This window comes from Pecten maximus, chromosome 3 (genome assembly GCF_902652985.1).
Source record: "Pecten maximus chromosome 3, xPecMax1.1, whole genome shotgun sequence".
In the NCBI taxonomy this organism is placed as follows: domain Eukaryota; kingdom Metazoa; phylum Mollusca; class Bivalvia; order Pectinida; family Pectinidae; genus Pecten; species Pecten maximus.
In genome coordinates, this window is record NC_047017.1 from 47,286,235 (window position 1) to 47,301,532 (window position 15,298).

The 15,298-nt window shown below is 37.7% G+C and overlaps 1 protein-coding gene across 6 annotated transcripts in view; it reads left to right on the forward strand.

The window, feature by feature from the left end:
• The window catches only part of LOC117324372 (signal-induced proliferation-associated 1-like protein 2), a 77,343-nt gene that overhangs the window by 22,006 nt on the left and 40,039 nt on the right, over positions 1–15,298 (forward strand). For all 6 annotated transcript variants that reach the window (XM_033880183.1, XM_033880181.1, XM_033880185.1 and 3 more), the window contains one exon: positions 9,449–11,395. In XM_033880183.1, the coding sequence (XP_033736074.1) occupies positions 9,910–11,395 (1,486 nt within the window). In that variant the 5' untranslated portion in view covers positions 9,449–9,909. The remainder of the gene's footprint in view (positions 1–9,448; positions 11,396–15,298) is intronic.

Sequence of the window (15,298 nt, forward strand, 5' to 3'; positions counted from 1 at the left end):
ATTTATTCGAGTGTACAGATTATTATATACAGGATATCAGGGTTCGCCTTCCCTAAGTGTGATTTCTGGGTCAGAGTGATGATGTATCTTCTCGGTGTATTTTTAGGCGTATGTAAATAGTCATTATGTAATAGTATGCCACTGTGACATAACTAGACATCATTGAACTTGTTATTGTTAATTCATTGAATTTAAAGAATTTCATTATGCTAGTTTGATTGAGGGATGTTTTTCATTTTAAATTCAAATGATTGATCTTTTTAAGGAAACAAAATGACATAGCAATATCAATGTGTACCACCTGGTTGACATTATATAATAGGATTGCATATATACCAGTTCACAAATTATGGATCACATACAGCTAATTAGGTATCAATTTGATAATTAATTCTTTATCAGTATTTGCAGATCTGATTTGACAATAGGGTTGCATTTTGTCCCTACCCACATATTAGTAGTAATCTCACATATAATTTAAAACAAATGATCATGGTCATGGCTAAGTGTTGCATGTTTCATTTATACAGCTCCATTGAATTTTAGTGGTTATATCTTGGAATGGTAGAATGTCACGTTGTACAGCATTTGATAAACATCATTATAGAATCAAATTCAACATATATGCCCCCAAGAGTTTGTCGAATTTTGTTTACAATTGTACCCATTACTTGAATGTAATCTGTAATGCATTATATGCAGAGTTGTTGCCCTTTGTTTAACATGTAATAAGTGACTGGAATTATTTAATGGATTATCCTCATTTCTGAATCAAAGAAGGGTCATAGGGAACTAATCATATAGTGTTTCCTTATGCCTATTTTTTTCACATCAAATCATTTTGGTTTACAACAGGTATCTGTCCTTGTGTACGAGCATGTAATCTAATCAAATAAACTTTAATCCATTTGGGCACTACCAAGCTTTTTTTATGTCCATTAAATGTGAAAGTGCCTTTGAGCAATACACACAAGTAGAACATTTTATGTTAATTTACAGAGGTCAGGAAAGCTAGCCTTTGATGTTCTGTACTACAGATGGTTTAAACACAGCCAAACACATTTGTAAATTAGTGGCAAGGGGTGGGGCAACACATGCAAAAAAAAGAAAATGAAATGTCCAAATTAAATAGATGTAACTCAAAATATGATTCATAAAAGTGGAAGAAACTCCCTGATATGAGAGATACTTCTGGGAATACTTGGTTTTATCGTGATCAGCTGCTTCACGCATCGTAATTCATTTGAAATTACCAAGTATTATTGCTGGTCACGAATAATTTTATTTGAGACTTTAAACAACATATATATCTGTGGTAATGAACGGTTATATGAAATAAATTGGGTGGGTTAATAACATTTTAATTAGTGATTAACTGAGATGTGTACTATTTCTATTAGGTAAATGATATTGATATTGTGGGACATCATAAAATATTGGGAGGGGTATATATAAACTCTAAAAATAGAAACGGATTGTGAAAATGAGGTTTCCATAGAAAAGCATTTAAGAATTTTAAGAAAGTTTCTTAATTAAGATTTTCTCCTTAAATTCTGTAATGCTTTTTTACTGTGGACAATTTTTAAGATTTTCTCCTTCTGTAATGCTTTTTTACTGTGGACAATTTTTAAGTTCAGGAATTAAAGAATGTTGCTGGAAGAGGTAAAATGATGGCCTGTAGATTCTAGTAGGGTGGCCTGATCTAAGTGGTCATTCTTTTGGGTACCAAGTAAGTCAAAGAGAGCTGTTGTCACTTTGACTGTTTGCCCTTAGAAGATTTGTATTGTTTACATCATTGTATTATTAAAACATTTACATGATTTTATGCCCCCCGCCATGAAATTGGGGAGGGGCATTATATACCGGTAGTGTTGCCCATGTCTGTCCTGTCCTGTCCTGTCCTGTCCTGTCCTGTCCTGTCCTGTCCCATCCTGATGCAATGTTTGTTTTGTTTAAAGTCCTATTAACAGCCAGGGTCATTTAAGGATGTGCCAGGTTTTGGAGGTGGAGGATTAAGCCGGAGTACCCGGAGTACCCGGAGGTGGAGGGCTAGTGATAAAGTGCCACCGCGGCCCCACTGATGCAATGTAACTAGCTAATCTCAGGAACTATTGGTACAATCCTCACCGGTGTCAAGTGGCAATGGGGGCATTTATGTCTTACAGACATTTTACTACCTTTGTAGTTGTTCTTTTTTCTTTTCTTTTTAGCCCACCATCATCAGATGGTGGGCTATTCAAATCGCCCTGCGTCCGTGGTCCGTCGTCCGTCCGTCCGTCCCTCCCTCCCTCCCTCCGTCCGTCCGTCCGTCCGTCCGTCCGTCCGTCCGTAAACAATTCTTGTTATCGCTAATCCTTAGAAAGTACTGAAGGGATCTTTCTCAAATTTCATATGTAGGTTCCCCTTGGTGCCTAGTTATGCATATTGCATTTTGGGACCGATCGGAAAACAACATGGCCGACAGGCAGCCATCTTGGATTTTGACCATTGAAGTTTGTTATCGCTATTTCTGAGAAAGTACTGAAGGGATCTTTCTCAAATTTCATATGTAGGTTTCCCTTGGTGCCTAGTTATGCATATTGCATTTTGGGACCGATCGGAAAACAACATGGCCGACGGGCAGCCATCTTGGATTTTGACCATTGAAGTTTGTTATCGCTATTTCTAAGAAAGTACTGAAGGGATCTTTTTCAAATTTCATATGTAGGTTCCCCTTGGTGCCTAGTTATGCATATTGCATTTTGAGACCGATCTGAAAACAACATGGCCGACAGGCAGCCATCTTGGATTTTGACAATTGAAGTTTGTTATCGCTATTTCTGTGAAAGTACTAAAGGGATCTTTTTCATATTTGTTATGTAGGTTCCCCTTGGTGCTTAGTTATGCATATAGCATTTTGAGACCAATCGGAAAACAACATGGCCGACAGGCAGCCATCTTGGATTTTGACCATTAAAGTTTGTTATTGTCATTTCTGAGAAAGTACTGAAGGGATCTTTCTCAAATTTCATATGTAGGTTCCCCTTGGTGCCTAGTAATGCATATCGCATTTTGGGACTGATCGGAAAACAACATGGCCGACAGGCAGCCATCTTGGATTTTGACCATAGAAGTTTGTCATCGCTATTTCTGAGAAAGTTCTGATTGGATCTTTCTCCAATTTCATATGTAGGTTCCCCTTGGTGCCTAGTTATGCATATTGCATTTTGAGACCAATCAGAAAACAACATGGCCGACAGGCAGCCATCTTGGATTTCGAAAATTGAAACTGGTTATCACTATTACTAAGAAACTAATGAAGGGATCTTCCTGAAATTTCATATGTAGGTTCCCCCAGGTGCCTAGTTATGCATATTGCATTTTGAGACCAATCGGAAAACAACATGGCCGACAAGCAGCCATCTTGGATTTTGACAATTGAAGTTTGTTATCACTATTTCTCAGAAAGCACTGAAGGAATCTTTCTCAAATTCCATATATATAGGTTCCCCTTGGTGCCTAAATCTTAAATTTTATATATAGGTTTCCCTTGTTTGAAAAGTACTAGAGGTTTCTTCTGAGTTTACACAGATTAGTAAGACTTAGAAGAAGAGAAAAGTAGAGAAAAGATCAATCTGACATGGAACCTATGAAGAACATTCAATGGTGGGCGCCAAGATCCCTCTGGGATCTCTTGTTTATTCACAGAATTAATTTGTTAGAAATGAAGCTTGGATTAAATGCAGGAAAATCTTAAATATATTCAGTGACACATTGTATATGGAAAATGAGGGGGAAAGGGTAATTGAATGCAGGAAAGAGGAGCTAGAATATGTCCCTAAATAGTACTACATGTGTACATCCTGTTCAAGCTTGTTTGTTTTTGTTTAACGTCCTACTAACAGCCAGGGTCATTTAAGGACGTGCCAGGTTTGGAGGTGGAGGAAAGCCGGAGTACCCGGAGAAAAAACCACCGACCTACGGTCAGTACCTGGCAACTGCCCCACGTAGGTTTCGAACTCGCAACCCAGAGGTGGAGGGCTAGTGTTAAAGTGTCGGGACACCTTAACCACTCGACCACCGCGGCCCCTCCTGTTCAAGCACAGGGTAATTTATATGTAGTAGTATATACTAGTTAAATGTTAATGAATGGTTTTGAACATCTGTTATGGTGTTTATAGACTTTGTACAAGTATAAAAGGAAATTAAGATTTGACTTGTGATAATATTACATTCTGTCCCAAAGCATTTCATGAAACTGGAAATAAAAAATGTTTTCAGAAACTGGAAAAAAATATTCAGAAATTTTGTTTAATTCTGATTTCAAAAATTATATACAAATGCACACATACACGCTAGAGAGCCTGATCAATGGATTTTTCGCTAGTTATTGTGGGAGAATATAAAGTTGACGCCAATACTTAGGTACACTGGTACACCAGTAGGAAAAGCTGTCAGTATAATCACAGTCATTGCACACTTTAATTATACCAAACCTTCAAGCTGAAGGAACATTAATGTTATAATGTACATAGTAATAATAATGATATCTCATTATATATATATAGTTCTAAACAAATCTACAGACCATAAGACTCAATTCCATATTGAAATTGGCAGTTTCCTGAAATCAATTCCTTTTTAAAAATCCTATGAATGTCATTGGTTTATTTCAAACAATGAAGATGCTATCATTATGGTGATAATTGTTTTCTATAAATATTTAGTTTCCTGCCAAATATTGCCTGACAGATCTGACACATCTGTGTTATAATTGGATAAATTCACCACACAGGCCCAGTCCCTACTCCTTGAAAGTGCCTTTATCCTGTATATGGGAATAGAATGAAGATTATCACAATGTCCCCGAAACCAGGATTAACAAAAAAGTGAAAGTGAAATGTATGAAGCAATTTTTTGTTGACATATTTATCAAGCAGTAGTTGATATTTTATAAAATTTATTATGTATTTAGTGAGATATGTAAATGCAGTGATACCTAAGTTGTATAAGTCTTATGATTGAATTATTGCTCCATCTTGTTGGTCTGTCAGTTACACATGTACTTAAGTTATCTGTCTGTCTGTCTGTCTGTCTGTCTGTCTGTCTGACATTGTACTTTTGTTACCTGCCTCTTTGTCTGTCCATCTCTGTCACACATGTACTTCAGTTAGGCTCTATTTTGGTGAATGGCAATATGCAAGGGGTTGCAAATTTATGATCAAGGAGTTATAATAGAAGGAAATGGTTTGTTGTCAGTTGTGAGGGCGGTGGTAGTATCCGGTGGCGATAGGCTGAAGGGCACTGTGTACAGAGACCGCATCATGTCTGGGATATATTTATAACAGGGTTGAAGATTTTCTGGTCAGGATCATCATTAATATTGCTTTTATGAAGTAGACATATTGTGGGGGGATAGTTGAAGGAAGAGGGGGAAGATTTATGGGATCAAGTTGGTACAGTCTGCACATGTTGAGGATGGGACCGGAGATGCAGGTGCCTTGTCACCATTAATGTAGTGGGGAGCAGGTTTATGTATAGAGAGGTTAGCAGGCTAATTACACTTACTAGGAGATGGATAGCTTTGAAATGAGGGAAGAAAGCTGTACACATGCTTGTCATCATGACTTTATTGTCTCCCTTGTTGTCGATAATGAGTACAGAAATGTGCTGTATAAACGACCCTAAAGAGCTCTGGATATTGTTGTTTATTACAGGCTGTATTGGTATACAGGTGATGAAGGGTATAGCTGTATCGTTAGAGTAATTACACAAGTATATAATAATCAAGCATAAATGAGGCTACGTACTTAGAATATTTGTTGCATTGCTTTGGTGTGGAAAATTGTCAGCTTCTTACTGAAATATTATTTTCTTGAAAAACATGTACAAATTATTTCATGTTTAATGTCTAAAATTTATTTATCTGATTTATTATACATTTCATTTTGGATGTAAATATCAATAATTTTGGAAAAAAATTAAAAAGGAAAAAAAGTAATATTTTGGTATAACACTTACCTTTTGGTGCAGTGGACCAATGAGAATGTATTGTAATGAGAAAAAAAGATGGCCTGCATCCTGCCAGTCATATCCAGGTACATAACATTAGTGGCACTGATGAACTTTTGTGGGAAAGTGCAGTCTCCACTCATTATGTGGAATGTAGCTGTACATGTGTTGATGGAGAAGGATGTGAGGAAGCAGACAAAATATACATAATACAGAGGAAAAAACCGGGTTGGTGATCTGGTAAACTTGACATAGCTTCTTTATATGTCTGAATAGTTACACCTTTGATTCTTTAAGAAAACCTACTGTTAACCTATTGAATATATTTCTGTCGGGATAATTGTGTAGAAATCATAAAAAAAAAAATTCACCTTTGTCAATTATTACAAATTAAAAAACTAAAATGTTTACAAAATATAGATTAAACTATTTTGTATGTATCATATTGATGAATCTGGTCTTTATTAAATTAACATGCTTGAAAAACCAATGAGTACATTGTCCACAATTCTACCGGTATTATAATATTGTTAGGTACATATCATGGCTGTTCTTGTTATACTTATAATGCGTGTTTGAGCTCAGACTTAATTCCATTCAAGTCTTCCAGAAGATCTGTTTTGGATTTTAAAAAGTGTTTAGGCTTACACTTCAGCTAAATACAGGTCTCAGAAGAGGCATCGATTGTTAATCATCACAGTTTCTAGGTATATATCCAGTAGTACATCTATTGTTAATCATCACAGTTTCTAGGTATATATCCAGTAGTACATCTATTGTTAATCATCACAGTTTCTAGGTATATATCCAGTAGTACATTGACCATATGTTTATTTATGTTTGTTTGCTGATATCAGGGAGCTTTTCCTACAGCACAAAGACATGCACATGGAAGATCAGAGAAAACTATGTAGAACAGCAGTTCAGTGCACTAATGGTCAAGGGTAAAATCTGCTGGAGTCACGGGGCAATCCTGATGGGGTTTACCAGCTTGAGTATGGCCTTGCATGTAGTTGTTTATGGGTAACTGTACAATAGCTTTGTGAAAACATTGGCTTATCAGGAAAGTGCTTGTGATTTATCAGGCATTATCAGAGAACTTGTTTAATCTAACTTATCTAAAGGAGATAAAAAGACACATGTGTATTCCAACAGTTATCACCTAAGCTATAAATATAGCATTTGGACCCCAATTGTTCATCTCATTGCATGGACAGCTTGATGTTTAATGCCCTGACCTGTTCCCATACCTCGGGAAAGAGGATATTTACATGGAAGATGTGGAAATGTTAAGATTACAGATAAGATGGCAGATACTGCTTGGTTTGATAGTATCAGTGGTGTGGACAACAATGGTGTCTAGTGTGTGTTGTCACCAATAGTGATACAGGGAGACTCGTAAGTTGATACAGGGAGACTCGTCACCTATAGTGATACTGGGAGACTCGTCACCGATAGTGATACAGGGAGACTCGTCACCGATCGTGATACTGGGAGACTCGCCACCGATAGTGATACAGGGAGACTCGATACAGGGAGACTCGTAAGGGGATACAGGGAGACTCGTAAGGGGATACAGGGAGACTCGATAGAGATACAGGGAGACTTGGAAGATGATACAGGGAGACTCGTAGGGTGATACAGGGAGACTCGATAGAGATACAGGGAGACTCGTAAGGTGATACAGGGAGACTCGTAAGGTGATACAGGGAAACTCGTAAGGTGATACAGGGAGACTCGTAAGGTGATACAGGGAGACTTGTCACCGATAGTGATACTGGGAGACTCGTCACCCATAGTGATACTGGGAGACTCGATAGTGATACAGGGAGACTCGATAGTGATACAGGGAGACTCGTAAGGTGATACAGGGAGACTCGTAAGGTGATACAGGGAGACTCGTAAGGTGATACAGGGAGACTCGTAGGGTGATACAGGGAGACTCGTAGGGTGATACAGGGAGACTCGTAAGGTGATACAGGGAGACTCGTAAGGTGATACAGGGAGACTCGTAAGGTGATACAGGGAGACTCGTAAGGTGATACAGGGAGAATCGTAAGGTGATACAGGGAGACTTGTCACCGATAGTGATACAGGGAGACTCGTAAGGTGATACAGGGAGACTTGTCACCGATAGTGATACAGGGAGACTCGTAAGGTGTTATCAGTGTACATTAATTATCACTTCATGTCCAACTTGTACCAAGCAGGACACTACCAGGAGTAATATCCAGACCTTGTGATACATGTTATTGTGATTGTAATGAATGGAAATGGAATTTTAATATAGAAGTGTACCAATATTTAGGAAAATACCAAGAACAATTGAGGTCCTTATTATGTCAATTCATCCAAATACCTTGGAATACATTGTAATGATTTTAAGGTATCAGAGTTAATTTATATGCGTTTTATCAGTAGTTGGTGTTAATCGTATATGTTTAACAGCATCACCAGGTATGTTTGTGTCCTAAACTACATGACTTTAACAGAAACTCCAGTGATACTGTATGTTTGTGACATAGGGGTAATATCCTAGATCTTATCACGGCTTTCTTTGATAAAAGCACATGCATGTTCCATCACCAAGAAAAGCTGTCTTACATTCTGCTGTCAGCTCTTTACTACAAAAAATGTCTATAGAAAAAGGGATCTGTATGGTAGATTCTCAGGAAATAAAAAGCATACTTTCCTCACAAAATTTGCCACAAGGGAGATTTTTAGTGATGGCTGATTTTATCAGGCTATCGTGGCTTTGATACATGTGCACATGACATCACCCTTTAATTACCAGACTGGGACAGTGAGATCAGAACAAGGGGGAGGGGGAGATAAGAAGGAGGGGCAGAACAGTTGTTTCCTTTCAGCACGCATCTTACCGCATATGTCAGACACAACAAGTCCTGCAATCAAATCAGGCAATATCGGGAACCGCTGCAAACTGGTCGACAGAATTGCCTGCCAAATGCCAAAATATCAAAAATCATAGGGTTAAAAAAGGGATAGAAAACCGGAAGACTGGGTTTAGGAATTACAGGGCAACTTTTACAGAGTGTGTGTATTATAGGATGGTAATACAGAGATACAGATTGGCAAAGTATTATAAGCATCAGTTAGGTTTTATACTGTGATTTCCTGCTGTTCCCAGGAAACTTTTTGATATCAAAACCTTGAAGGTATATTACGTATGTATATAGATCGTTGATGATCGTACGGGTTGGTGAGATAGTTTTCACAACATTTCAGTATCCTATCTTCATATACCAGAAAAAAAAACTGAAAAGCGGATGGGTGGTTATGATGGTATTTGATGTAGAATTTGCACTTTGGTATGTCTAGGTTCCGCATTTCTGTAATACTACCTGACACTATACTGTCTATAGGGGTATTAAAGAAGCTTGTAACATCTGAAATTCTATATATCCTTACTTATTCCTGTATTTTATGATTTTTTCAGAGAAACTCTGGGAACATAGATGTGAGGAAGTTCCAAGCTGAAGGCATAGGAATGTGGAAAAGTGGTTTAATCGGCTTATTATCTAGATAAAGTTGGAGGGGATCAGCAGGAGTCGGACCATTCAGGATGATGGTGGCAGACATCACCTGACTGGCTGTTCCCTAGCCAGCCCCAGACAGCTGCTTCCCTATCGTATGGCTTGTCTCCAGGTCAGAAAGGGGCTTATCCATTCAGGGGACAACAGGACCTGTGAACATGGGGTAATCACCCTTGGATTATTCAGGATTAACATCTCTTAGTGAAAACTGGATTTAATGACAGAATTATTTTTTACTGGATGTATTTTATTGACTTAACATTATCTACAAATGTTATTGGAATATCTTAAATCAATGGAAGTTTAAGTGTTTAAATGTGAATTAATGTGATATTGAAATTTTAAGTGTTTGCTTCTTAAGACAATGTCACAGACCAATAGTGTGTCAGTAGACAATGTCCGTCACAGGTCAGCACGGGCGGTGGAGTACTACAAACAACGAGTGTTACCCATTTATCAGGATAAACGGGACCCGTCCCCATCCTCCCGTCAACGTCACCATTATGGGTCAGAGGATAACCTGAACGGCCTCAACTCTAGTACAGGGGACATCAAGGGAGGTGGTGGGGACAAGAATCGACATGTAGGATTCAAGGACACCAGAGATAACGATTCCTCTTCACACAATGGCGAAAGCTGGCTCGTCAGGGGTGGTCACCGTGCCACATTTCACGGAACTCATTCTAGTTCGTCGTGGAATAAAGGCAATGGTAGAAGCGAAGCATCATCAAGGGGGAATAACTCTCATTCAAAATCTGTCCAAAAGCCACAACAGACTCCAGAAAGTAGTGTGATGAGTAGTAGTGTAAGTAGTGGTAGTTCTTCTACAAAGCGATTCAGTAGGGGACTTTATCGCAGTAACAGTAATCTGGAGATGGACAGTATCGAGTACATTGATGCTGACGATGTGCACAATCGCAGTATACACCGTGACTACGGAAGTACTTCCTCCCTTGATATCATGGGTACGAGCACAAGTAGTGACAGCTTCTTTGCAATGTTAAAAGATTTCAAGGATGTTAATATAGATCAGCGTAGTCCTGCTCCTGCCAAATTAAGTGAGTTATTAAAGGGTGGGTTTGATGTGAAGGCCAACAATATTAGAGATCGACATTTTGAAAAGACTTCAAATGGAAGTGTTCCTATAGACAAAGTGGTCGGAGAGGATGATGTGGACAGTCCTAGAACAAAATCAAAATTCAAACATAAAGACAGGAAATCAAGGGCAAAATCTATAACTGCAGAAACAAGACCGCAAGGTCTGTTAAACAAACTCCGTGGTAAAACGGAAGTGGAATCTGGAGCAAAGACTCCAGAAAATATTGACATTGACCTCCGTGCAGAGGAGAGGTTACGGTGCAAGGCCATTAACCACTATGACTGTCAGAGTCTTGGATTCAGCATTCAGGATGTAGTGGATAAGCAGCACCAAGCCCTGACTGCGAAAAACATATCAACCGGAGCGTCTGCCGCTTCTGCAAATCGCAATAGTTTTGCTGCCGACAAAGATGCACCAGACATCTTGGAAGATACGGACGATGGTGATAATAAGAGCAATGGTCTTGTTTTAAGTTGTCCGTTTTTCCGGAATGAGACAGGAGGAGAGGAGGAAAGGACGATTAGTCTAGGCAAGACTACTGTGTCGAAAAGTCCCCCTCTTCTCAATACGTCCCCAAGTGCAATAAATACCATACCAAGTCGGTCTCCAGCCTGTTGTGGTTTATCAATACTCGACTCGGCCCCAACACCAACTGGACTTATACTTCCCCATGTCGTGTTACACAGGGGTCATGTGATAGAAGGGGATGACCGTGGCGCTACCTACTATCGGCACTTTTTCTATGGCTATGGTAGGTATTCTTTGTGTGCGTCAGTTGATAGCAATGATGCTGTAAAACTATTTATATCCGTATTACTGTACTGCCTAGGGAACCAACACATAACATATTAAGGGTGGGCTTATTGTGGGACAGTAAGATAGCATTTTACTGAACTGTGGTAGACATATAGGTGGGCTTATTACTAGGCATGGGTTTATTGACAAATAAATATGATAATGATTTGTCAGAGTATTATTTGTGACATCTTTATTTTTGTATTGCATGACTTTATATGGATGATGTGAACTACGTATGTATACATGTAGGTATTCTATGGCGTGTATAACACTTTCTGTCAATATATATACCACCTCGGGCACCTGACCTTGGTTATAAACAAAATGTAGTTCATTCCCCTTATATTTATATTTTGCATCCACATATAGAAATGATGTAATCCTCGTAAGAAATTTCCACTATTCTATATTAGGTATGTACATGAATGATGGCACATTCAATCAACTGAGGATATGGTCACTGACCCATATCAGCTGTTAGTCATTAACATTGGCCATGACATCAGCAGAAGCTGATCACATTGCATCCACAGTGCTTAATATTGAGGTTATTTTGGGATTTGTGAAGATATACTAAAATAGAGATCAGGTAATTTTAAAAATTAAAAGTTGCAATTAGTCATGATGATATATGATCAATATTATATATATGTCAACTGTATAAATCAGGATTTTGATATAGTGATTCATACATTCGACTTTAATTCTTTTCCTTGCCACTAAATGGTTTTTTATACCTGTTCTGTATTTTAAGAACATATAAAGTTGTAAGTACTGAACCAGCTGGCCGATGTCCATATATTGAACCAGCTGTAATTGCCCACAATAAACCACAACTTCCTAGTCAGAGGATTTTCCTTTCGGATTAACACAAGAGTGGATAATCCTCCATTAAGCCAGGCAGAAATAGTTCTATATAGCTAGGTCACAGTTTTCTCTTCTGAAGCATTCATTATATATCAGTCACATGACATTATTGATATTGATTATTCATTAAATTTCAATGAAATTATTTCTTTGATATTTATTGTGTCAATTAATTTTAATGAAATTATTTATTGATATTTATATATATAGTGTCAATTGAATTTCATTCAAATTTTTTCATCAATATTTCATCATCCATGACCCTTGATTTTAGCAATTTCCAAAGTCAAATAACTATTTCTCAGAAATCTTAGGATCAAAACATATGTCATACATATATAACATATATATATCCCTTTAATCTAAAGAGTTAGATCTCTTTTGGAGAGTTAAAATATAATCTCAAGGGTCTGCTAGACGCCCTGAATGTGATACATTAAATTCAATCAGTTTTATTCTTGATAATTTATGAGTTCAATTTCATTTGAACTGTTTTCTTGATATTCATCATCCATTGTTTAAAATCCAATCAAACATTGATATTTATGTCTGAAGGACATACGATGCAATTAGACTTTCTCCTTTTCTGTAGAGTTACAATAAAATGATTCTTTTGTAAAAGAAATATTTGAGCTATAGAATGTTTCAACAACTGAAGAAATTTTATAAATTGTAAAGCTAACGATGGAGCTGCTGGGAATAACGAGGTTTGCTGTTAGTGTACAAGTTTTTTTTAAAATTAATGCTATAATAAGATTAGTTCTTTGTATGTTCCAGGGTAAAGTTCCATAAAAACTCATTAGTTACCCCTATTCTTTCTTAATTAAATTCTGCATAGTCTTAAGCTTCAGCACTGTGAAAATTAATTTAGGATACAATCCAAGTTTAAATAGTTTGTGACAGGAGGCTGTGTCATTGTTTTCTTTAAATTAAATTTCCTATACAATTGTGTGATTAACTGTGATAATCAATTTTATAGTGTTTTTGAAACGTGTGGCTTATAATTTTCCTCCTTGTGTCCAAGTTGATAGGATTAATAACACTCAAAAACAGGGGGAAAAAATCACAGTTTTGGATATTTATGGAACTAAGCCAGTCATGTCAGTCATGCATCTTTCAGTATTATGTACTAGAGTAAGTTACATCACTGGGTGTCTGACCCCTAGGGTCACGGCCAGTCCATGTATGGTGATTAACCATTTCACCTCTGGCCTGGACCGGTGGTAAAGGCTCCAGAATTCTATTGATTCTGTTGGGAGATCCAGGCCAGGCAATGTGCAGGTCAAAGGCTTAATTTAATCAGTGTCACTGTGTAATTACTACCAAGTAATCCAATCTGTCATTTTAAAGTGCTACATGTCCTTACGCAATATGCATATTTCATCTTTTAGGAAATTTCTCTGTGACTTGTTCTATATAGAGAGATTGGTGTGAGTTTGATGTCGCACTGATTCTGTTACTCCAATGATAGGATATTCATGGTCTTAATGTATTTTGCTGTAAATAGAATACACATTATATATTATAGCTATTAAAAGGCTCTCCAGCCAATATTTACACTAGAGAGATGTTTTACATTCCTGTAAATTGTCACATATCTATGTTACATTATACACATAATCCATTGGTAAACGATAACCTAATGGGAAAAGCCACAGAACTCTGGCCGTAAAACAAACACAAACGGAGAGCTCCAGGTCAGTCAGAAAACAAAGATTAGGGGCTAGCTTGGGGTCAGTCTGGAATTAGGCTTTGCTGTAATGTAAGGCTGACCTGGGTTTATGGTGACCTTAGGTCATTCAATAATATGCTGGATATGACCATTGTCCACTGGCCAAAATCTGGATTGGCTCATATGCAGTGAACAAATGACATGAAATTCACCTTATAATAGATCTAGACTGTCACTATAATTTTTACTGGAGAGTTCTAATGAGTAACCAATGACAATCTTTCTGAGATAAAAAGTTTCAGGTTTTAAGAAGTGACTGAACTAATGAACAGGTGTTTTTGATAATTAAGGATCTTGTATTAATCTTTAAGTGTATTAGTCATCGACCTGTCATAGAGACAGTTTGCATTTAAGTGGTTGTGGTCTCTTTTAGTTAGTCCCTAAATTTTCAAAGAAAAAATAATAAAATAATAAAAATAAGCATGTGTTGCATAACAGTACTTGCTGTTCATATCATTCTACAACTTGAAGTAATATTCAATAAGAACTGCCAATCTTTAGAATGAGCATTAACTGATAGAAAACTTCCCTTGTCTTTAAGTTTTTATGGTGTGCCATGCATGTAGCTAGGTACAGGTAAACTGTTATAGACAGGCCATGGTCAAGCACCAGTGTGACTGTAGTAAGACTGTTATAGACAGGCCAAGTACTAGTGTGACTGTGATAAAACTGTTATAGACAGGCCAAGTACTAGTGTGACTGTAGTAAGACTGTTATAGACAGACCAAGCACTAGTGTGACTGTAGTAAAACTGTTGTAGACAGGCCAAGTACTAGTGTGACTGTAGTAAGACTGTTATAGACAGGCCAAGCACCAGTGTGACTGTGGTAATCAGACTGTTATAGACAGACCAAGCACCAGTGTGACTGTAGTAAAACTGTTATAGACAGGCCAAGCACCAGTGTGACTGTAGTAAGACTGTTATAGACAGGCCAAGCACCAGTGTGACTGTGGTAATCAGACTGTTATAGACAGACCAGGCACCAGTGTGACTGTAGTAAGACTGTTATAGACAGGCCAAGCACCAGTGTGACTGTAGTAAGACTGTTATAGACAGACCAAGCACCAGTGTGACTGTAGTAAGACTGTTATAGACAGACCAAGCACCAGTGTGACTGTAGTAAGACTGTTATAGACAGGCCAAGCACCAGTGTGACTGTAATAAGACTGTTATAGATAGGCCAAGCACCAGTGTGACTGTAGTAAGACTGTTATAGACAGGCCAAACACCAGTTTGACTGTAGTAAGACTGTTATA